This window comes from Lynx canadensis, chromosome E2 (assembly GCF_007474595.2).
Source record: "Lynx canadensis isolate LIC74 chromosome E2, mLynCan4.pri.v2, whole genome shotgun sequence".
Lineage (NCBI taxonomy): Eukaryota > Metazoa > Chordata > Mammalia > Carnivora > Felidae > Lynx > Lynx canadensis.
In genome coordinates, this window is record NC_044317.1 from 3,963,804 (window position 1) to 3,987,814 (window position 24,011).

The 24,011-nt window shown below is 57.8% G+C and overlaps 1 protein-coding gene across 6 annotated transcripts in view; it reads right to left on the reverse strand.

Moving 5' to 3' along the window:
• Window positions 1-24,011, reverse strand: part of KIAA0513 (KIAA0513 ortholog) — a 57,671-nt gene that overhangs the window by 4,667 nt on the left and 28,993 nt on the right. For 4 of the 6 annotated variants that reach the window (XR_003965248.1, XM_030298791.1, XM_030298790.1 and 1 more), the window contains exons 2-10: window positions 14,142-14,601; window positions 11,783-11,882; window positions 10,426-10,499; window positions 7,553-7,623; window positions 5,901-6,108; window positions 5,076-5,116; window positions 4,666-4,744; window positions 2,843-2,920; window positions 1,657-1,686 (exon numbers count right to left, since the gene is read on the reverse strand). Coding sequence is in view for 5 of the 6 variants with exons in the window: in XM_030298791.1 (XP_030154651.1) it covers window positions 1,657-1,686; window positions 2,843-2,920; window positions 4,666-4,744; window positions 5,076-5,116; window positions 5,901-6,108; window positions 7,553-7,623; window positions 10,426-10,499; window positions 11,783-11,882; window positions 14,142-14,470 (1,010 nt within the window). In the remaining variant the exon portion in view is untranslated. Of the gene's footprint in view, window positions 1-1,656; window positions 1,687-2,087; window positions 2,582-2,842; window positions 2,921-4,665; window positions 4,745-5,075; window positions 5,117-5,900; window positions 6,109-7,552; window positions 7,624-10,425; window positions 10,500-11,782; window positions 11,883-14,141; window positions 14,602-24,011 lie in introns of those variants that run through there. The other 2 variants (XM_030298793.1, XM_030298792.1) reach the window with 2 other exon arrangements.

The window sequence follows — 24,011 nt, forward strand, 5'->3', positions numbered from 1 at the left end:
TCACTCCCCGTCTCCTCGTGCCGGTGACAGGACGCCCATGAAGGAACCCAGAATATGCTTCCAGGCCTGATGCTCATCCCGTCCCGTTCTCCTTCCCACCCTTTCCCTCCAGTGGTTACCCTCAGGATTGTCCAGGCCCACAAATCCCCGTTCCACCATCGGGCCTGCCGTGTACAGTTGCACAGGCTGTGCAGTGCACAACCCCACACCATGTAGGAATGACTCAGGGGCTCTGACCCTCCTGACCTGGATGCAAAGGTGATTCTTTTTGCCATGGCTAGGGCTAGAAGTGGGACATTTAATCGGACCTCTGAAGAACGAGGTGGGAGGTCATTAGCAATCCACTCATCAGGTGACGCCCGCAATCAAACCAATTCCTTACAACGGAGTTCAACACCCAGTGCTGGTCGAGGTCTCGCAGCACACGGAGGGCAGAGCGTGTGTCTAAACTGCCACAGTGGGAATTTGGAGGTGAGCAACAGACACCTTTGGAAAGGGAGGCTTTTCCGCCTCAGAGTATCATCAGCCGAGTTTACCAGAAAGCAGATGGGATGCTGGAGGTGGCAGGTTGCCCAGGGACCCAGAGCCCACCCTCCCACCCCGATCTCGAAGGAACACTCGCCCTTCGTCCGGGCGAGGCCCGGGGCGTGTGCGTGTGTGTGTGTGTGTGTGTGTGTGCGTGTGGTGGGGGCGGGGGACAGGTCCTAGATGCGTGGGGTCCGACCACGTCTGCTCTGGGTGAGAGGCCCCAGGGGGCCCGGAGGCCGGCATCCCCTGGTGGGCTCCGTGCCGACCAGTCTGGAGGTGGCCGGGATGTTCTAGCCCTGCTGGGCCTCAGGCGCGGTGCTAAGAAGCCTTGCCCTCGGGAGGCCGTGGCTAGTCGCGCCCCCACCCACAGAGACTGTGGGAGTGCGGGGGGCTTTGTCCTCACGGGGCACTAAAAATACATCACTGATTAAAGGAAGCACACTTTGGGAAGTTGCCAGCAGAGAAACAATCATTGTATCAGAAACCGTCGTTTGAAGAGGCAGGCCTTTCACTCTGAAAATATATTACAAAACATCTCTGACAAATAGGAAGGTCAAACGATTAAAGTCAGACCCCACTGTGGCTCGAAGGAAGCAGCCCTGTTCTAGGCCTTTCTCTTCAGGGACCCCCCCCCCCCAACACACACACACACGCACACACAGACTCCATGTCACACGGTGGCCGGGAAGGAGGGGGCGGCTGTCCTCCCTCCCTGTGGCCCCTGCACACCTGGGCGCCTGGCCGCGGAGAGGCAGGCGCTCCGCACCCATCCATGGCTTCGAGCCGGGACCGGGTTCCCCGGCGTGAAGTCAAGGCGGGGGGCTCGAGGGCGGCTTAGGAAGGGCCGGAGTGGCCAGGGCAAGGCTGGAGTCGCACAGAATCGGACCTCGCGGCTCACTCTCTGAACCGACCCCGGGCCTTCTGGGGTCTCGAGTGCCCTATCTGCTTCCTCTTCCTGGTGCTCTGTCCTCTGCGACCTCCCACCCGTCGCCGGCCTGTCCCAGGGCCGGGCGTGCCCCCGAGTCTGGGCTCCGCCCCCCGCGGCAGCTAGCGGGCACTCCCGCCCTGAGGCGGCCCTGGCGGGGACCCCGGCCCTGTTAACATGAACAAAGTCACGTGGACACACACCTCTTCTTCTCCTCCTCTCCAGCATCCCCTCTGGAGCGGCAGCAGAAACAGGTAAACAGAGGAACATGTCAAAGTCATGCAAGATATGTGGATGGAAAAAAGAGAACAGCGAAAGGGGAGCGTTATTACAGGCAGAAACAGAGAGACGCAGAGAGACGGGGTACTCGAGACCGTTCGTCCGCTGGGGGCCCGACAGCTACACAAGCGGCAAGAGGAGACCCCGTCCGCCTACAAGCATCTAAGCATTTCCTGCAGCCTGGCTTCCTGGCAGAGCGTGGAATTCTCTCTCTAGAATCTCCCGGATGGTTCCAGCATCTCCCCGCTCGGCGTGCTCCCTCCGCCTCCCGCGGGAAAGGCAGCCGCAGCACGCCGCAGGCCACCCCGCCCCGTCAAGGTGAGCTGCCCCCCAAAAAGAAAGGCTGCACTTGGGATCCCCCCGGTGCTAGCGGACCGGTCTTAAACGGCACGCACGTGCTCCCTCCTGCCAGGGAGAGTGACTGGGGGTGGGGGTGGGGTCTCCCCCGGTTAGAGAGGTTCAGGGGCTTCAGGGTCCCATGACCGGGGAGGGGGCCAATAAGGGGACGCGGGACGGGGAGGGCTCCGCCGCACTTTCCTGCCCAGCCGCCACACACAGTGGGCAATGTTGGCTCGCTGTGGCCAGAGAGGCAGTGACCTCCGGCCTCGGTGCCTCCGTGGAATGGTTTACAAAAGGGGTCTCCTGACGTGGCAAGACCACCCTCGGGGACGCTGGGGAGGTCTGTTCAGGCTGCAGACCAGAGGTGCAGACATCAGCTCTCTGAGCAGAGTCCGTGGCGGGGGCGGCCAGCCCTGCGCCCCACAGTCCTGTGGCCGCGGTTCGTGCTCAGATTCTGATTTCTTACAGCGACAGGCAGAGCGGAGCCTGGGGGGTCCCGATGGTTTCATTCTGGGGGAGTAGGCGGTTTTTAGGAGGGTCAGGGCAAGTCATGCCAGAGCCCAGGGCAGAAAGCGCTCATGCAACCCACCCACGAAGCTGTGCGTGCCCAGGACCCTCCAGGCAGCTTGCAGGGCACCGGGGTCAGAAGGAGCCGAATGAGACACAGACGCCATGGACTCAGCCATCCTGCTTTCCTCTTCAGAAACCGGAAAATAAAGCCACTCCCTGGTCTTCTCCCCCAAGGCGAAGCGAGCCCAGGCGTTGCCCTACCTGGTGGTGGGAGACCGTTTTCTCCTCTCACAGTGCACAGCATCAAAGAAAGCCGCGTTCCAGAACCTCAGCGTGTGCCTGCGAGACAGAGGTGTGCGTAAGTCCTCTCCGGGGAGGGCTGGGAGGCGGGTCTCAGCACACGGGAGGGGTAAGGACGCAGCGTCCCACATCTGTAGGAGTTTCTGATGAGCCTCAGACGCGGAGCAGAGAAGAAAACAAACGAGCATCCGCCTTTGTCCCAAACCGAGGTGGCGCTCCTGGCTTCCGGCCAAGGGTCACGACAGCACCTGCACCCCTCTCCCAGGACAAAGGCGTAACGCGGGCGGTGTGTGGGCAGGGTGGCGGCCGGGCGGGTGAATCCTGCATCCATTGGGTCAGAGCTGAAGTTACCACCCGCGGGGCACGGACGAAGGCCGTCTTCCGCTTCTCCACCCGCGCTGGGCCTCCCAGAGGAAGCGGGGCATTTGGGGGCACCTGCTGCCTTAGGCCAGGGTCTAGTAACATAAATGGGAACCCGGCACCGACAGGCCACGTGCAGAGAACAGACACGTTCCCAGGGACACACGAGTCAGAAACGTTCTCCTTAAAGAACTACGCATAGGGCGTGTGGGCCAAATCCGGCCACTGCCCCTGTTGGTGTCAGTCAGGTTCTACTGGAACACAGCCGTGCCCGGGCACATTGTCCGTGGAGGCTTTTGCACGGCAACAGCGGAGTTGAGTACTTGCCCGCAAAGCCTGAAATTTTTGTCGCTTGGCCCCTTCTAGAACGGGGTGCCAAGCCCGCTGCAGGTGATAAGGCAGCAGCCGAGTCGCAGCCCAGAAGGCCCGCGACAGAGCCCCGGACAGGTGTGACGTGGCCGGTAGCTTCTCCCTGCTTCCGCAGAACCTGGCCACGTTCCTGCGCCAAGTTCTCCCGGGGCCACACGGCGGTCTTCGAGGGAGGGGCGCGTGGGACACCCCAAGGGCTCTAGGTGCTGCCTCTCTGCCTGCTTGTGAGTGAACACAACCCAGGGACGGGGAGGCTCCAGAGGGACTACAGCAGCACGAGAGGTCAAACAGAGCAAGACAGAGGGCAAGGTTTCGCCTGACCACCGGTCTCTCGTTGTAATGACGACTTTCGTCTCTATACGTACGGAGGAAATAGCTTTACTGGGGTAGAATTCACATACCGTGAACTCAGTCTTTTAAAGCAGACAGTTTCACAGTTTCTAGTGTATTTGGAGTTGTGCCACCATGACCACTATCTACTTCCAGAACACTCCTCACCCCCCATCCGGCACCCCCGTCCCCATTAGCAGTCTCTCCCCTCCCCCTACTCACCTACACTGCCTCCGGGGACGTGCCTAACCTGAACCGTCTCCTATGAACAGCATCAAACACCAGCTGGTCTCTTCCATCTGGCTTTTTCACCGGGCTAACTATTTTCCAGGTTCCCCCACGCTGTCACCTGCCAGTGACTCTTTACGTGGCTGAATACCGCGTGTCGCATTTCGCGTGTCCACGTGTGGACATTTGGGCCCGCTCCACCCTTCGGCTATCACACACCCATGTGCGTAAGGTTTGCCTTGAGGACCCGTCTTGGCTTGTTCTGAGCACACCGTCGCTCACTGGGTGACTCGACGCGTAACACTTTGGGGAACTGCCAGGCCGTTCTACACGGCGGGCGGCCCGGTTTACATTCCCACCGGCGCCGGAGGAGGGTTCTGATCTCCCCATGGCCTCACGGACACCTGCCGCCGTTCGCCTTTTTGATTGTGGCCCCCCCCGGCGGGCAGTGACCGCGGTTTCTGGGGGAGACAACGGTGCCGGGGCTGCGGCCTTACCAGATGGGCTGCTGCTTCAGGTGCGTGTACAGGTAGATCTTTTCCCCCTTCCTCTCTTCCTCCGGGCTGCACACGGTCACTGCGGGGCAGGAGGCCGGGGTGAGAAAGGCCGACCATGGCTCTGGCTGCAGCCACGCGTTGGCGAGCCCCTCGGGGACCCTCCCGGACAGGGAGTTTGGTTCCTGAGTCCTCTCCCCAGAGAGGTTTTCCCCAGAAGTCCAACACGAAATGACCGACCGGGTGGAGAGAAGTCAGGGGTCACGCACGGCATCATATGCTGCCGGGGGGGGGGGGGGAAGGGGCCCAGATATTCACGGGCCACTCGGTGGGGCTGCTAATGCCCAGTGGCCGGGTCACAGGACCAGGGGCGCTGTGGTGGCCACACCCGGGCCCCCGCCGGGAGCACTCACCGGTCTTCTGCGGCTTCTCCTTGGGCTTGCTCTCCTCCTCCCTGGGGGAGAGACACCACAGCGGTGACAAAGTGACCCCCTGCACATTTTCTCAGCTCTACACTGCTGAGCCCGGATTATGTCTTGTAAGCGATGGGTACATTTACTGCGACTGTCTCTGAAAAAGTGTCATTAAAGCAACGCTACGTTTACCAATTGCCAATCTTCCAGAATTAAGATGTGGCATTTAGGCTACCTTGCCCCATTTTCTCTGAATCCAAAGCTGCCTGCACCAGACGAGGAACGGAGCCAAGCCATGGTGGAAACCCGCCATCGGAGGTGACAGTGGGGGCTGCAGGGGGTGGACGGGCACCGGGAACCCGGGCACTCTCTTGCTGACGTGCCCCCTCTCCTGGGAGGTCTTCACTTCGACACCCCGTTCTCAAGTGCCCCGACCCAGAAGGCTCCCAAGCTCCTGTGGGAGAACAGCTGTCCCGGGGGACAGTGGTCTCTCCACCGCCCACTGACCCTCACCAGAGGGGTTGTGATCCCGCTCCTGCCCGCGCGCGGGCAGTTTCCCCACGCTCCCCATCAGTCCTAGAAAACACGACCCCCAGGGGACACCCCTGCCCAGCAGCCAACCCAATGGCATTTGCAAAGCACAGGAAACTCGGGGTGAGGACTCAAACGGGGCCGGCCGCCACGCTTCCTGGGAGCAGCTGGCAGGCCCCCAAGGTCACCAGACTCCCCCGCTGCCAGGCCAGGGCCTCCCCGCCACCGCCACTGGCGGGCCGAACGCGGCCTCTGCCGTGGGTCCCAGAGGGACGCACACCCGGCGACACCTACTCTGGTTTCCTGACCAGGGGTCCCTTCAGCTTGGTCTCCAGCCCCCCGAAGAAGCCCTTGACGTTCTCCGTCTTGGCCGACGTGTTCTTCAGCAGCCGCTCGGCGATGTCCTTCTTCTCTGCTAGCCAGCTGTTGGCGGACTTGAGGTAGGAGTCGATGCTCCCCGCGGGTTTCTCCTTGGACTCGGGGGGCAGCAGCTGCGGCTTGCCTGGAGGGGGGAGAGGCGGGAGGGGGCAGGGATGGAACCACACTGCGTGGCAGGAGCCGTTCTGTGGCGGCGGCCGCGACACGCAAAGGCCCCCAGACGCCCGGGAAGGCGGAGGGTGACGCCTACTGTGTACGAGAGGGCAGCCAGGCGCACGGGGGCTAAAAGAAACAGGTGAGCAGCTGGCCCCGAAGAAGCTGGCGGGCCTGAACCAGGAGCGTGGCTTCCCGGGAGACGACGGTAAATAGGCCAAGGCCCCCTGCAGCAAAGGGTCTCCTGCAGGACACGGCGCCCCCTACAGGCAGAGGGTCTACCCGAGGTCAAGGCACCCCCTACAAGTCAATAGGTCTCCTGCAGGTCAAGGCATCCCCTACAGGCAAAGGGTCTAGCCGAGGTCAAGGCGCCCCCTACAGGCCAAAGGGTCTCCTCTGAGTCAAGCTGCCCCCTTCAGGTCAAGGCACGCCTATAGATCAAGACCCTACCTCAGTCAAAGATACCCACTTTGGGGCAAAGTGCCCCCCCAGGCTAAGGTGCTGAGTGCCCCCTACTAATGTAAGCTGCTCTGTGCACAGATGTGACTCAGACGAGCCGCGTCCGCTGTTCTTTGAGAAGGAGGAGCCACGGTTTGGACCAGGGGATCCCATGGATGGAGGGCCCGCCCAGTGCTGGCCTGGCCTCGAGCTGAGGCCGCCTGACCAGCTATCGCCAGCAGAAGCGAGGCATGGCGAGGATGGGCAGCTGGGGGCGGAGAGAGGGCGAAGCCACGCTGCAGAGGACGTGGGGTTACAGCACGAGAGCAGACCCGTGTGTCCTGGGGGGGTGGGAAGGGAGGCCAGGCTTAGCGCTGCCCTGACCCGGCTCTGGTCCACACACAGGCCCCAAGTGGCCTTCTGCCTACGGCGGCCTGAACGAGTCCCTCTGTCATGCCCAAGGAACTTCACACAGGGAGCCTCGAGCTCCGATTACCAGAAAGTTCCAGCGCAATGGGCCAGAAGAGCTGTCAGATCTCGGGATGAAGAAGAACCCACACTCTTCGTGAGGGCCTCTCCAGCCCACACCCAGGGACGCTTGCCTCCCTAAGACCCTGGCCCGCTCCCCCCATCTCTCTTCAACAGCCATCCACCTCACATCTTGCTAAAACACGAAACTGATGTCCTCACATCCTGCTATTCCCGAATAGCAACGTCCCGCCAAACGAACTTATTCTCTCTCCTCCCAGCTGCTGGGTGGTCTCCTCCCTACCACGGATAGTCAACCTCATGACCCACGACACAGACCGCGTCTTCTCCTGTTTTAGGAATCTCACTCATCAGGTGCTATTGTTTTCTGGAAGCCTCACGCCTTTGTCTTTAATCGGGAGGAAACCCTCACTTGCTGTCACGTTACAGGTTGACAAGTCTGGGGTCTCCACGTTTGTCCCCACGGCCGCCGCGTCCCTGGGCCTTACCGATGTGGTAGTAGGTGAAGCACATGGTCATGAGGTTCTTGGCAGGCCCGAAGTCGTCCATCTGGTGGCACCTGATACGGGAAACAAGGCTGACTGAGTAAAAAATTGTTGTGCCCGGTTTTCTCCCTGCAAGTTCATGAAACAAGACCTCGACGTTTTGTAAGCACGTCCAAATTAATACTTCACTCCCCAGATGCTATGGAGAGGCAACAAAGATAATCCTCAATTAGGTGAGTTACCCACGGGCACACAGCTGGGGACGGCTGTGATCCTGGGCGGGAAGGCGTTCCTGGCCTCTCCCTCAGCCTGGCCTCCCTCCCTTCGGGGCAGAACAGGAAAGGCTCAGGACGCTTAATCCTACACACAGGAGCAGCGCCAGGACTGGAAGTCGGGCCTCGGGTCTCAGGCCAAAACCACTGGCCCCAGGCCATGCGGCCCTCCAGCCCCTAGTTCTCAGAAATCAGCAGTGAGTTAGAGGGTCCATGCTGTCCGTGGTTTTCGGTTACATCAGAACTGAAGTTACAGACACTGAAGTTCCTAAGTTAGGTCGGAATCACCGCGAGGGCAGTTAAGATGTGTACTGGGCCCACCCCCAGAGTCTGGTTGTGTGGGTCTGGGGCAGTTGGCCTAAGAATTTGCATTTCTAACATACTGCCTTGTGAAGCTGATGTTCTGATGCTCCTGGGCCCCGGGACAGCACTTTGAGAACCACTGGGAATATGAATACCTCCCTGCCCTACGTCACTTGCTGAAAAATCTAATTAGTATACACAAGAACCTTTCTATACTCAAAAATGTTCTCCAGATGTAAAGGATTATCATTATTGTATTGTTCTTACTATGTTAAGATGTATGAGCTACACAGAGGTCCGGTCAACTCAGCAAGCAAAAAGGTGGGGGGGGGGGGTGGGAAATCTTCAAACAGGGGCCCCGTCTGCCGCTAGGAATGTGCACTGCGACAGCTGCAGATGTGACGGTGACGTCTAGCAGCACGTGAGCCAGGGCAGATGAGGGAGAGGAACAATCTACCATCCAGAGGGCATGAGTCGGAGAAACGCTGGTACGTTCAGATATCAGAACATCACAGAGCCGTCACAAATGCAGAAGTGCGTGTGGGTGCAGTGCCTTTCCTGGAAAGACACAGATTCTCTGGGGTGCACACCATCCACAGGAGTCATTGTCAGGGGGAAGACCGCAGGAGCCAGGGCAGGGCTGTATAAAGGGGATTCCCTCTCCATTTTAGGCGCTGTGCCTCCCTATCCTGTGCTTCTGCACTTTTCTTTCCCGTTTAGTTCCTAACCTTGGATGAGTATTATTTAAAAAAAAAAAAAAAAAGTCGATGGACTTTATCTAGACAGTAGGGTCAGGGCCAGTTAGCTTTCAATATAAAAAGAATATAAAACTTCACTAAACTGCCAATAAAATCATAAAAGACTATAAATAAAAGTAAAAACGAAAGACACTCATAAGCTAGAAATTTTTTAAAAAACTCATAAACTTTAAAAATTAGTAAATATTTAAAACATATTACAAGGTTTCTTTTCTCCCAACCACACACAAAAATATATACACTCACAAAGCAATGGGGGAGATTCTGTGTTTCGGTCCGGTTGGAATTTGAAGGGAATTTCCTCCCCCCCACCCCAATTTTATTTAAGGGAAAATTCAAAGGAAGTGGAGAATGAAACACTTCTGTCGCCAAGCGGAACAGGTGCAGTCTCTGTAAAATACGGATTCGTGAGAATTCCTATCGATGTGACTGGAAGCTGAGCGCTCTCAGTGCTGGTGAGCCTGTTGTGCACAAGACAGCTGGGCCTGCTTGGAACTGCCACCCCCCCCCCCCCCCCCCGCCAGCTCCAAGACCCAGAAGCCCCCCACAGGAGCCTGTCTTCAACTTGGGACATTCTGAGCAAGCGCCGGAAACATGGGGATCCTCCTTTTTAAGGTCTTTCCCTTCCAGTCCGTGCTCCACGTTCGTGGGGAAACAGAGAGAGGTGAGGGGACATCCAGACACAGGGGGGCTAAGGGTCACAAGAGCAGCTACCTTTCTGCGGAGAGGAGGGAGTTTTCAAGCCTGGAAGGGCAATGGGGACATGGGGACAAGCCACGGGGCTGCTCTGAGGCCATGATGACGGAAGGAGGGTAAGCGGGGGCACAAATGACTGTCAGATCGGGGCTTCCCCCCCACCCTGTCCTTTCCCACCCACGGTGCCTTGCCTCCCCTCCCCCGCATCGGTAAAGCTGCTGTCCCACGTCTCCAAGGCAGAGCCACATCCCCTCCATTTCATGCTGGGGGGAAGGGGGGGGCTGTCGCCTGCTCTGACGCAGGTCCAGGATGGATGACGTGGGTCTGGCAGCCCTAGAGCCCCGCGGCCTGAGGGGGAGAGAGCCCGTGACTCACTCACGTGGCCTGCCTCCCCCACGCACACCCCCTGCGGGGACTACTGTGCTGTCTGTGATAAAAGGCTCCAGCGGGGCCTAATTAGCACGCAGGGCAGGCTGCACTCATCGGATCCGATCCGATCATTAGGTGGGCGCTTGTCTAGTTCGAAGCACTTCACGGCAGGAAATCAAGAAAACGCCACCGCCCTGCGCAGGAGGGCAGGGTCAAGTGCGTGTTATCCCAGCCTGTCCCGAGGGCCCTGGCGGAGGGATCTGCTCAGGCCCAGGTGCCGTCCCCTAACCTCTCCTGCGGGGGGGCCTGGGAGGAGGACCCAAACTCCCTCCCGCGAGAGGCCGGCACGGCCTTGCCTCTCGGTGGATGCCGGGATTTCCGAGCAGGTGCTGTAAGGCCTGGGTTAGGACGGGGCAGGACGGGGGTCGGGGGGAGACACGCTCGTAGGACAAAGGCTGTGAGCAACAGCACGACTTACTCGAACAGGACGACGGCGAAAGACTGCACCAGGCGGTAGAAGGTCGCCTCTGAGACGCACTTGGAATTGCAGCGCTGTCCAGGAACAGGGCAGACGCGTCACGGGGGCGCAGGTGGCACGGGGCTTACCGCGCCGGGCACCGCTACACACAGCCGGGCCCGCGAGCCCCCGGCGGTAGCAGCCCCGCCTGCGCTACGGAAACCGGGACCCCGAGCAGAGCGCTGGCCCAGACACACGACCGTCGCTCGGCAAAGCCCAAGCCGACGTCTTCCCGCGTCTCCTCGGAACTGTTAAGTCTAGGGATGCGACACACCCGCCCACACAACACAGAACAGTTTGGAGGGACTAAACCCCGCAAACGGCAACACGGCCGATTTCTGGGTTGTAGATTTATGGGTCGCTTCTCTATTTTTGCTGATCTGCATCTTCTAATTTTTCTTGGAGCCAATAAATTGTGATAAAGACACTTTAAAAGCCGGGGCGCCAGGGCGGCCCCATCGGTGAAGCCTCCGACTTGGGCTCCGGTCATGATCTCGTGGTTTGTGGGTTCGAGCCCCGCATCGGGCTCTGCGCTGACGGCTCAGAGCCTGGAGCCTGCTGCGGATTCTGGGTCTCCCTCTCTCTCTGCCCCTCCCCTGCTCACGCTCTGTCTCTCTCTCCTTCAAAAATAAACATTAAAAAAAAAAATTAAAGTAAAAAATACTTTAAAAGCTAAGAGTTTAAGCTAGTTTACAGAAAAAAAAGGACCTAGCAGGTATTTACAAAAAAAAAAAATTCTTTTCTGAATTCACATGGCTGTCACTGCCTTGATGATCTTTGTAAAAACTGAATATTGTGAGTTATTGAATAAAACTATGCATGGACACAGTCCACAAGCTTGCCCTTAAAAAACTTGTCCCGGGCACCTGGGTGGCTCAGTCGGTTGAGCGTCCGACTTGATTTCGGCGCAGGTCATGATCTCACGGTCGTGAGATCGAGCCCCACGTCAGGCTCCGCACTGACTGTGGTGCCTGCTTGAGATTCTTTCTCTGTCCCGCTACCCATCTCCCCCACTCACTTGCTCTCTCTCCCTCTAAAATAAAATAAATTGTAAGCAAAACACAACAAAACTAACTTGTCTGTCATTTCACGCACTTAAAAGACCAGTTTGCTCACGTTTCTTTCTAGCGGGGGGCATCTACACGAGCTACTTTTCCCACTTCCCGCCATTCTAACTAGGCCTTTTCAGAACATCTTTGAGTAAGTTTTACTTGTTTTCCTGCTGGGTCATTTCCCTGGACTCTTTCCTCCAAAGTGGGTGAGGCAGACGTGGCCCGAGTGTCCCAGATCACCAGCACCTGCCGTCACCACCCCTCACCTGGGCGCTCACGTATCGAGCAAACCACTCCCGGCCTTTTCCGTTCTCACTGCTACAGTACTCCCCAAACTTGGCTTTCTCCTCCTGGTCCAAGTCCTCCCTGAAAGGAACAGAGGAGAAGAAAGCAACTTTCAGTACTCTGGAACAAACACGGCCACAGCAGGGGACTGGGGGGGGGGGGGGAGGAGGAACGAGTAAGTACTGCCCTGCCCCCCCCCACACACACCCCTTTCCCGGCCCCGGCTCACCCCACCCTCAGGCGACCCCCATGAGGAAATGGGGTCGTTTCTATTTCAAAGACAGGAGACTGGCTCAGGGGACCAGACACAGCAGGCAAGTGGCAAATGGGAGCTCCATCCAGACGTCCCGGCTCCAAAGCCCGTGTTCCCTCCCCTCGGTCCTGCCTCCCGTGACATGGGAGCACCAGCCGGGGTCACACGACCCTCGGAGGGCCCGGTTCTCTAGCTCAGCCGCCTTCCCACTCATTGGTGAAGTCAGAACAGCCACAGAACATTCCAGAACACCTAACTTGCTCAGCCCCAGCAGGACACACTGCCTTGATGCGAGGGGTCACGGTCAGTTACCATGAGGACCCAGCCTGCTCGCCTCTCTGACGATCCTGGCTCTGTGTGTGAGGGAGACTGGGGGACCCTGGAGGGGGTGGGGGAACCGAACGCTCCCCCGACCTCAAACCACTTCTGATCACTCTTCGTGGAAAGCCGATACGCTACCCCACATGGAGAGGCAAAACAAAGGAGCGGCAGAAGGCTGAGGCTCAATCAGCTCGTGCGATTTTTCATTTATTTAAGGTTTTGTGGGAAACATCTTGGTCTCACTTATCCCAAAATACCAACACCAGATGAAACAGGAGAAGGTGCCAGCCGGTTTGCAGCGATTTCTGGAATGCTCTCGAAGACGCGTCCAGCTCAGCTGTCCTTGCTCCGTACTGCTGACGGGCTGTGGCAAATATAGATCGGCCTTCCCGACAGATTAGCAGGCTTCTGGGCTTTCTCCCCTTTCATTAACTGGGTGTGCTCAGAGGAAGCTGACTCATTCCAGTGTTAGTCAAACAGAATTAGGAGGCAGCCAGATCTGCTCTCCCAGAATGCGTTCAAAGTCAAACACGAATGCATGTTGGGAGAGTCCGATACTCGGATTTCACTGAGCTCTTCCCTTTTTTCTTTTTCCTTTTCTTCATGTTTTATTATCATGTATTTCAGAATTTTAAAAAGATTTATTTATTTTTGAGAGAGAGACAGAGCACGAGCAGGGGAGGGGCAGAGAGAGCCGGAGACAGAATCCGAAGCGGGCTCCAGGCTCCGAGCTGCCAATGGAGAGCCTGACGCCGGGCTCGAACCCACGAACTGTGAGATCCTGAGCTGGGCCGAAGTCGGACGCTGAACCCACTGAGCCACCGGGGGCCCCTGGTCTTCCCCCCTCTTCTAACTGCAAAGGAAACAGAGATACACCTGGCAAAGGCAGGCGTCAACCTTGCCAGATTACAAACAAGGGACCCAAAGCGCGGTAGGAGATAATGCCTCTCTGCACTGTGTCAACAGGCAGAACTTCCCACTGTGTTAATAAAACTGGAAACTTGTCCTGTGGGGTCCTCAGCTCCTCTCACCGAAGGGCGTGTACAGAGAGTGCAGAGGTTCGGTTAGAATGCAGATTCAGACTCAGTGGGCCTGGCTGGGGCCCGAGACCCGCACTTGCCCCAAGCTCCCGGGACGCTGACGCTGCGGGTCCACAGACCACAGACGGGAGGCAAGGCCGCCAGGGACTAGCGGGCGGCCGGGACGCAAGGCAACGGCTGACGTCGGAAGCCCAGGGCTTTGGGTTTGCGCCCCACACCCACGTGGAGATATGGACAAGCGGGGACCCACCCACAGACACCCCCTCCTCCGCCTGATCCCAACCCCCCTCCGCTCCGTGTGTTCCCTTGCCAGGGCGCCTATTAACACCCCAAAAAACTGCGAAGGAAAGGCAAGAGAGAGGAGCAAGCGGGGCGCCTGGGGGGCTCGGTCGGTTGGGCGTGCGACTTCGGCTGGGCTCATCATCTCGCAGTTTGTGAGTTCGAGCCCCGCGTCGGGCTCTGTGCGGACAGCACGGAACCTGCTTGGGATCCTCTCTCCCTTTCTGTCCCCTCCCGCACGCGGGCTCTCTTCCTCTTTCAAAATAAATAAATTAAAAAAGAAAAAAGAAAGAGGACCAAGGAAGGGCCCCCACCCTGGCAGCTGCTGAAGGCCCCGCTGCCCACGAGCACGAAGAGGAGTCTGGGAAACGGAAAGTTTCCGGCCTCACCGGCAGGTGCGGACGCACAAGCCCCACCCCGACAGAGAGCCGCGTCCCGGGGGCTCACCCTCCAGAGAAGATCTTGTCCACGTAGCCGCGCATGAATTCCCGGAGCTCCTGGGTCTCCTCGTCCTCGGCCGACTCGGCGCTCTGGTTGGAAGAGAAGGACTCGTTGGAGGAGGAGCGGCGGTACTGGTCCCAGGACGGGTGTGAGGGCAACTCGCCCATGTCATTCTCGCTGTCCGCGGACTCCGTGGTCTCGCTCTCCGAAGCCCCGTCGCCCTGCGAGCTGTCCCCATCCTGCAGCTTCGGAGGCAACGCCTCCAGGGGAGAGGGCGCAGCTGGCTCAGTCCCGAAGTCAAGCAGGGCGCCCACGGGCACCTCCGGGGCCTCCATGGTTTGGGGGGGATTCCAGGCGGACCGCGTTCCCGGGGGCGTCAGTGGGAGCTGGAGGCCACGCACACGAGCTGCTCGGGCGCTGCTGGCCACCAGGCGTCCTCTGGGGCGGCTCTCGCGCCCTAAGGCATCTAGAAGGGAAGGCACATCAGCGTTACTGCTACGCCCCGCGTAAGGGGAACGCAGCTCTGAGACTCCAGACTCCGCCGAATCAGCGAGGCCCCAAGATTCCCTGGATAGGGAACAGGCTCCAGACGTCCAGAATTCGGGACGTCTCTACATGGACATCATTTCGTCACCGTCTACTTTGCTGTCACACGCCTGGCACGTGGTAGGCACTCGGTAACTCTTTGTCGAATAAACGCACGAATAAACACCAACAATCGGGATTCCTCCAAGCTCAACAGACTTCCGAGGCACCGAGCCTGCTGGCCCTCCCCCTGCCCTGGGCCACCAGAGTGATGCCACTAAACAAAAAAGGCTGACCCCGGGCTAGAATCAGAACATCACCAAGGACACACGGGCCCGCTCCCTGCTGTTGGGAGTCAGCGGCCATGGGAGATGGTGTCGCCCAGCTCGGTGGGAAAAGCCACTTCTGCTAAGCACGTGGGGCCCCTCAGCTGCCGGCCTGGGGTCTCTTCCCTCCCGGGCTCCTTTCCGAGGAGTCTTCCACTCAAGACCCAGAACCTCCGCAGGCCGCCACACAGACGTCCCTTCTTGCGTCACTCGCACGCCCTCCGATGACTTCTGAGTATCATGTGCTGCCCGGACCCCCCTTCTCCTTCCTGCCCCCTCCCTGCACACAGCGGGCTGGGGGACGGCGTGCATCTGTGGCGCCCGTTCCTTCTGCCGCTCCCCCTTCCCGCTCCGTGCCTTCTTCCTGCCTCCCCCTGCCCGGATGCCGTCCATCGTCCCGGGCTGACACAGCCCCACCTCTCCCGAGCAGCTCACACCACCCCTGTTCAAAAGTATTCAGCGATTCCTCTGTGCCCCTCCGTATTTGATTTGCACCCATTTGCAATTCCGTTAGCTTCACGGGTAGATATTGGCATTTCTGCTTATCCCTCTGGAGTAAGAGCCCCTGGAGCACCTGTGTAGCGGTCCAGCCTCCAGCACAGTCTCGACTAAGGGAGTGTTGGCCGTACGTCTGTGAATGGGTGGACACAGCTGCCCGTGAATGTGCTCGAAGGGCCGGGAGGGTCCACGATGGGACCGGAACCTTCGCACCTAAACGGGGTCTCCTGGCTGCCAGCTGGGGAGTCACCCACCGGTTCTGCGACCCTCCCTCCCGGGTGAGGAGCGGCAGACAGCTCAGCAGGAAGCGAGATCTTGCCCTCCTGCCACGTCAGCTCCCCCAGACAAGAGCGACCGCAAGACTGGACACGTCCTTCTCCTCACCCTCGGCAGACCCCAAGCATCTAGCCGACAGGTGGCCAGCGACACGGCCGCAATGCGTCTCCTGAGCGTAATTCAATATCAGAACCGCCTTTGCTGCCTGTTAAGAGCTTGATGCTCACAAATCGATCACGGGCTCCTCCGAATTCCCCAGCCCAGGATATTTTTAAATGCCCTGAGTCAGGGAGACAGAACGCTGGCTCCTTGCTCTTGGAGTAACAACGACACATCTTCGGTAGAGTCCTACGAAGCTTGCGCTGGCCCAAAAAAGAGAAGCGAACATCTCCACTTAAAAGAACTTTCTGGGCCAGGAGAGCAACGTGGGGTTTTTAGGGGTTCAGGAGACAGCACTACCACTCAGAGAGGCAGAGACTGAGGGGTGATGGTCTGGAGCTGGGGGCGGCCCTGACTCCCCTCCCACCACCTGTGCCCACGGGCTCTGCTCTCTGGGCCGGGGTCTCCCCGACTGAGACACTGTGGTCTAGCCTGAATTCTTTTTTTTTTTTAAGTAGGCTTCATGTCTGGCATAGAGCCCCAAATGGGGCTCAAACTCATGACCCTGAGATCAAGACCTGAGCTGAGATCAAGAGTCAAGATGCTTAACCAACGGAGCCCCCCAGGTGCCCCAGTCAGGCTTGAATTCTAAGATCCTTCTGGCCACGACCTTCTCAGATTCTCCAAAGCACAGAAAATCACCCCTGTAACAACACACTGGATGTTAAAAATGGAAAAATCACACACTGGGAAAATGTGTGCAGTCAGTATGACAGAATTGGGTCAGTAATATCTGTATCGGAAATCCACCTACCCCAACCCGACCGAAAACTCTGTATTCGAGTAGATACACAAACTATTCAAATAGGCAAGTCACGAAGGAGAAATACTATTGCTAAATGCCTAAGCAATTCTTCAGCCAACACTAATAACCACACAGGCAGATAAGCAAATTAAAACAATTAGGTGCCATTAGGTACTAAGTTAGCAGAAACTTTAAAATGCAATCTAAACGCTGATGCTGATGAGGATACGGCCAAGTTAATACCCTCAAGTAACCCTGACAACAGGGAAAAATAAGGCTCTAGAAACTATTTTCATTTATGTATTTATTTATTTGTCAGTTGGTTGGGTTATGTAATCTCCGCACGCACCGTGGGGCTCAAACTCATGACCCCAAGATCAAGAGTGCTGTGTTCTTCCGACTGAGCCAGCCAGGTACGCCTGGAAAGTATTTTCTATAGCTCTTACTCTTCTATCCTCTGATCCAAGAATTCAAATGCTAGGAATGTATCCTAAGAAAATAATTCAACTCAAAGCTAGTTACGTGGAGAAAAATGCTCCCTGTAATAACAGTATTTCTTTTTTAATTTTATGTTGATTGTTGAGAGACAGAGAGAGAGAGAGACAGAGCTCGAGGAGGGGAGGGGGAGAGAAAGGGGGGGAGGCAGAGACTCCGAAGCACGTTCTAGGCTCTGAGCTGTCCGCACAGAGCCCGATGCAGGGCTCGAACCCGTGAACCGTGAGATCATGACCTGAGCCGAAACTGGAGACTTTACTGACGGAGCCACCCAGGGGCCCCAGCAACAACAGTATTTCTAATCCTGATAAATTGGAGGGGGTGGGGTGGGATCTAAATACAGGAAACTGGCAAATAAATTCTCACAAAGTGATGCAACAGTAATCAGTGATGATGCAGTTGGAAACAATTAGAACGTGAGTGAATGAGGTTCCCTTCACAGCCAAGTAAACAAAACGGTCTGCAGTCAAAAATATTTCCTGAGCGCCCCGTCCCCCCCCCCCCCAACCCAGCATGCCGTCCTCTGGTCTGGCTGCTGCGAATATTGTAGGGCGTGAATTGCAATCTTCTTATGTAACAGTGAGGCATACGTACAGAAAAGGGCTGGAAAAGAAGACAAGTGCATTATAGTCCTGGCACCTTTCGATTTTGTTCTGCATCACAGGGATGCAGTCTGTGAACAAGTAAAAATTCCGAGGGAAAGGGAAACAAACTTCCGTACCTCGAGACAGTGTCACGCGGTGGGACAGGCTGCACCCACGTACCCAAAGCAGAACCCCCAGCTTCGGGGCTTCGCGATCAGATCGAATTATCACAGCTATTTCTGGTCCGGCCTGAGGCTAGCAAGCGGCTCTCCCAGCGTCTCCCTAGCTTGAAATTCTGGGAGTAGGTCATCCTTTCCCAGAAGCCTCCTCCGTGGGCTCAGGAAGGAGGGAGAGGCACAAAGGGGAGGGAGAAGTGGCGGGGGACCCAGTCCTGGCGCGTGAGGGCGCCGTGGGCCACAGCGCGCAGACCCAGGCCCGCTGCAGAGCAGGGCACGGCCACCGCACACTGCCGGCCCCCGGCGCCCTCAGCCTGGGGATGCCATCCCTCGTGGCAGAGAAGGCAGGGCTGCCGAATCGGGCCACGGAGCTCAGACACCAGGGAGAAGCAGCCGCCGGTGGTAAGGGCCTCGGAAGCATCCCACCGTCTTCCTTCAGGAAGGACGCATAATTATGAGCCTCCGTGCGGGACAAGGGGACGGTCGCTCTGAACACACAGGATCCCACACCTCACGTGACCACCTATGTCGGGCCGGCCAGAGGGAGTGGGCCCCTCGGGAACCAACCGCACCGTCCCCGCTCAGAGCCACCAGGTGCGGCACTCGGGAGCGCGGACCCAGCGGCACCAGATCTAAAGAGCTTTCCGAAGAACTGCTGAAATGTACTACGTGAAATCCTCCAGTTCCCCAACGCGGGCAGCAAATTCGAATTCATTTCAAAACGCCTCGTGGGCCAAAGAAAACACATCTGTGGATCGTGCCCCGGTGCCTTTGGAGGCTCCCGAACCCACTCCAGGGCCGCAGACTCTGAGACCTGGGGTTTTAAATCACAGCAGCATCTTTGCAACTACACCACGTGCACATTGAAAATGCTTTTCTGTGGCCTTGAAGTAGAACAAGCCTTCCTGCGATCGTACTTACACTTCACTTCCTGGGCCTGGTTTAGCCAACCAAATTAGGCTAAAATTCTAATTCAGGGGCACCTGGGTGGCTCAGTCGGTGCAGCATCTGACTCCTGATTTCGGCTCAGGTCACGATCTCATAGTTCGTGGGATCGAGCCCCATGTCAGGCTCGGGGCTGAGAGCACCGAGCCTGCTTGGGATTCTCTTTCTCGCTCTCTCTGTCCCTCCTCCGCTGGCACGCGCCCTCTCTCTCTCTCTCTCTCTCTCTCTCAAAAATGAATAACAAATAAGCTTAAAAAATGCATAAAAATAAGTAAATAAAATTCTACGCCAACCTATAACCCAAAGGCCTTAACCACCCGGGAAGACGCAAGGGTCCTCTGACACAGGAGAGTGGTCCAGGCAGAGGGAACAGCCTACACAAAGGGCCTAGGCAGCGAGGACTTTGGAAAGTTCGGGAACCGGGAGGCTGAGGGACAGCCGCGGTAGGAGTTCAGGCACAGGCATCTGTATGCACAGGACGGGAGCAAAGGGGCAGGCGGGGGCAGGCCAAGGTGGTCACGTTCTGACCTCCTCCCCTCCCCCATCCCCCCCCCCCCCCCCCCCCCCCCCCGCCACACCGCCCAGGCTTTCCCGCCCTGCCCTGCGGCCCCAGCTGCAGAAGGAACTCGGAAGGAGATTGCTTTCCTGTGGCTGCTCAGCCACACCCCCACGGGGCTTTGCTCAAACTCTGATTTCCCCAACCGAGTCAGGACTTCTCCAGTAGGTGCACCTTGAGCAATCAGACGAGGCTCCCTGGGGGAGAATCCGGAACTTTCCGTAACTCGGCCCCCGGCCATCCACCTCAGGCAACTCCCTCTCTTTCAGTGTCCCCAAGAACTAGCAGACGTGCTGCTCTTACAAAAAGAGAAGGGCCTGTAAAGCCTTGCTCACTCGGCGTCCGTGACAGGCTGTCTCACAATCACGTCCATCCAGCTCGTCCCTCATCACGCGACGTCAGCAACTCAAGCCTTGGAGACTTACTCCCAAGCACATAGCTAGGAAGCGACAGCGCCCACAGTCCAACCGCAGGACCACTGCTCTTGACCACGAGGCTGGCCCCCTACAGCTCCCTCTGGGGGTACGCTTCTGGAAGTGGGGTCGCTGGGTCAGAGCTTCGCACGTTACTAAGGCTGACGACGGGTGCTGCCAAATCACCTTCCCCGAAGTCTGTTCTGTGGCCACACACACTCGGTGGGTTTTAGATCTGCACCCTCCTTCCACGTGTAAGGTCGAAACCCCAACGAGCCCCCAAATTCAGAACTCTGACTCATCTGTTTCACTCCGGGTTAAGTGCGGGGCAGCGTGCGAGGAAGGGTCGCCACACCAGGGAACTGGGACCCACGAGGCCAGCTGCGTCTCTGCAGCCAGATTGTCCCACAAGCCCCGGCCTCTGACGAAGGCGTCTGGTTTGAGTCCTTTGCCTGACGACTGACCCAAACAGAGAAAGCCAGCCTCCTGCCTCGGGATCCAGCTCCCATCAGACTCACACTGGGAAAGTCATTCATTGTTTTTCAATATTTTTTTTAATGTTTATCTGTTTTTGAGAGAGAGAGAGAGAGAGAGAGAGAGAGAGAGAGAGAGAGAGAGAGATCGAGCGAGCAGGGCAGGGGCAGAGAGAGAGGGACACGCAGAATCCGAAGCAGGCTCCACGCGCCGAGCCCTGGGCACAGAGCCCGACCTGGGGCTGGAACTCTCGAACCGTGAGATCGTGCCTTGCTTTGCCTAAGGGCTGCAGAGGGCCAGTGCAAAACAGGAAAACTGCACACCCCTGACGGATGCTGACTGCTTTACTGAAAGTCCTTGACCCTGAGACTCAAGTCCTAAGACTTTCAACCCCACCTGCTCTGTGTGAAACAGAGAGTCCAAACAGAGAGAAGGTGAGGGTCTTGGGTGAGAAGCGGAATATAAGGAACTCCCTCCTGCAGTCATCAGACTCACGTAAGCTCCAGGACTTAACCCGCTAATGATGGTTCACTCCCCAGACACGGGCATCCTATTGAATTCACACAGCCTTCTTCGCCTAGCATCAACTGGATGCCCTCTAGGCCTCTGTATTAAATTTTGTTAAGAAAATACAACCGAATAACCCAAGAAAAGTGTCCTTTCCTCCCCTGTGGATGTGGACACAGGGTGCCCTGAAGCGCCTGACTGCAGGAGCCAGAATGGGAGGGCAGGGTCAGTGTGACCGGCTAAGGAGGCCAGTGGCCCTTAGCCCCTCTGCACCGGGCCGGAAACGGGGCCAGGGCTCGGCCAGGAGTCGACCGTGGGTCCGACGGCCTCTTCGGACTTGGGCACCACGTTCTTTTCTGGAGCCACGTCTTAGCCGAATGCTGCCCGCCACCAGACGGGGACCCCCAATCCTTCCCACATGAGGCACAGCCCAAGGAGCTGAGCCAGGATGCTTTTAACCTGCAGCTGCAGTTCCCAAACTGGTGCCGGGGCACCCCGGGATACCTGAGCAAACTCACAGAGGTCCTGTGGGATCTTTCAGTATTTCGAGGAAAATACAGCAGTACTGGACATCTTCCAGAGACAAAGCAAACTACTGGCCCGAAGCAGTTCACAGCTTCACCGTGAGCTCCTGCTGGATTGCTTCCCGTGACCTCGTATCTTTGCGAAGCTGAATTTTCTGCAGTCTACCGCAATGAAAAGTATTGCGCAAAAGTCAACACGGGACAAGGAAAGAGAACGGCCACGTCCGACGAAGAATGAAATAAAAAATAGTTTTTCTCATGGTGTAGTATGCTAACCAGTGGTGCCCCCTAAGTGTTCACGTCCTCACCCCCAGAACCTACATACCCGTGACCTTACCTGGCAAGTTGGGGGCCCTGAGTAGGGGAGATGGTCCTGGATGACCCAGGGGGGCCCACGATAACCACAGGGGTCCTCAGAAGAGGGAGGCAGAGGGGTCAGAGTCAGGGAAGGAGCTGGAACAGTGGTCTTTTGCAGATGGAGGAGGGGCGTCGAGCCGAAGAATGCGGGCACCTCTAGAAGCTGGAAAACTCTAGAGACTTCCCTGGGGCCTCCAGAAGGAACCTGCCCTGCCCACACCTTGACATCGGCCCCATCAGACTGCCCCCAGAACTGTGGGACAGTAAATGTGTGAGGCTGTAAGCCACCGACTTCGTGTAACTCGTTCAAGGGGCCGTAGGAAACTAACACGGACAGCCAGAATGTTGTTAGGACCTGAGGACCCACTGGGGTGCCTGGTGTTTGTTCTAGCCTAGGAGCGTCAGGACAAAATGAGCGAGACACTAAAGCGCTGTGAGCGTGGGGACCTCGGGCCCCGGGCCCGTGCACCAGCCACGTGAGCCTCGAGCCTGACGTGGGCCTCACGTGGATCCCTACGAACCCGACGTTTCCAGCCCTCAGTCGGGCTTGTGGGGCTCATTGGTGCCCATTTCCCTCCATCACGAACACAGCATTACAGAGAGGTCTGGAAACAGAAGGGGGGATAAAGCCTCTTGAGGCCACGGCGCCCACAAAGCCCACGTCCGTGTCCGTGTACCCCTCTCTGGTTCTCCCATCGGTACCACAACCACACGAGGGAAATCTCGACGTTTGCTTTGCACCTAGCGCCTGGCCGTCCCTCTCCCGCCCGCAAACGAGCGGGTGACCTTGCCGAAGAGTCCCCTCTGGTCCACCGCACAGCGTTTATCTCAAGGTGGCCTCGCGGGAAGATCGCGGGGTTTGGCAGGAGCGAGGGGAGACAGACAAACCTCGGCTGAGGTTTCTGGTCTCCAGGGTGGTCTTGACACCGGTGAAGCAGACCAGCTATCAGATTACTGGCTCCCGGGTCGGTTCCCCTACGATGCGATATGATAACGGACGGTTTCCAGGAAGACTGTGCCTCCCTGAAGCCGCCCGAGCGGAGGACAGGGAGGAAGAAGAGAGAGCTAAACGCGGTCACCCTGTGGCGAATGGGCCTGCCGTGAGCACCATGGCTGACGGCGCGAACCCCCCTCACCTCTCCGCCCGGGAGATGCTTCCGGATCCTTCCTCGTGCACCCCGCCTGCCACAAACAATCGGCCTCAGGGCCAGGGCTCTCCCTGCGGCTCAGGCTGCGTTCGCTCAACACCGCGCGTGCTCCCCCACGCGCCCCAACCCCCGCGGTCCCGAGTCAGAGAAGGACCCAGCGGGCCGGCCCTTGCGCCCCTCCGCACGGCTCGGTCCTCCGGCGCCCCAGCCAGACCTCGGCCACCAGCCCAGGCCGGCAGAAAGCACGCTTCCTGTTGCTCAGAGCCTCTCACACACAAGACCACAACAAGGACTCTCGTGTGCCTCTCCAGGGGCCGAGCAGCCCCAGGGCTTCCGACAAGCGAATCCATTCATCGTCTTCGGGTGATCACCGACTTTGCCTCTGAACCAGGTAGAGAATTTTGGGCCTCTTGGCCGCGAGGCCAGAGTCATTTCAGGGAACGAATACATGTCAAGGAAGAAACGTCACCAATGTCCACGTAGATGTCGCTGCGTTTGGGCAGCTGTTCAGACGTAGATTTTCTCCTGGTCAGTGTGGACCCAGGGCAACTTACAGGCCCGTGGAATCAAGGGAACAATGACCTATGTTGGGCGAGGAGCTCAGTGGGGCTTCCCGGAGCGAAAGCAAAAAAGGGAACCGCGCTGGGCCATACAGTTCTTTTCGTTTTGACAGAGGCATCTGCAGGCTGACTTTTCCCAGACACCGGTTTTAAAAATAAAACTGTCAAGGAGGTCCTCACGTGAACAACGCTGACGACTGTAGCGAGATCTGTAAAAGGCCTGTAGGCGCTACAAGGCTCCGTAACAGAAGCAGAGACGTTGGAACGTGTATTTCTAAAGGACTCTCCATGAGATCATGACCTGAGCGAAAGTCAGAGGCTTAACGCGCTGAGCCACGCAGGCGCCCCGCTAAAGGACTCTCCAAAAGTCTGAAGGCGTACACTGAAGCAGCCGGGCACAGGTGTCCGTGTGCTTGGGGCACACGCCCCTGCAGGGCGAAGACAGGACGTTCCTGGCGACACAGGGAGGAAGCAGCACGAGCCTGGGGACGTTGTAACCAAGGTGTGCACGGGGGCCCCTTTCCCTCAAGGACCAGATGTGCCAACGGGCTTTGGGCAAGCACCAGACCACCAATCGCTCTGGCCGAATTCTCTCAGACGCCAACGTT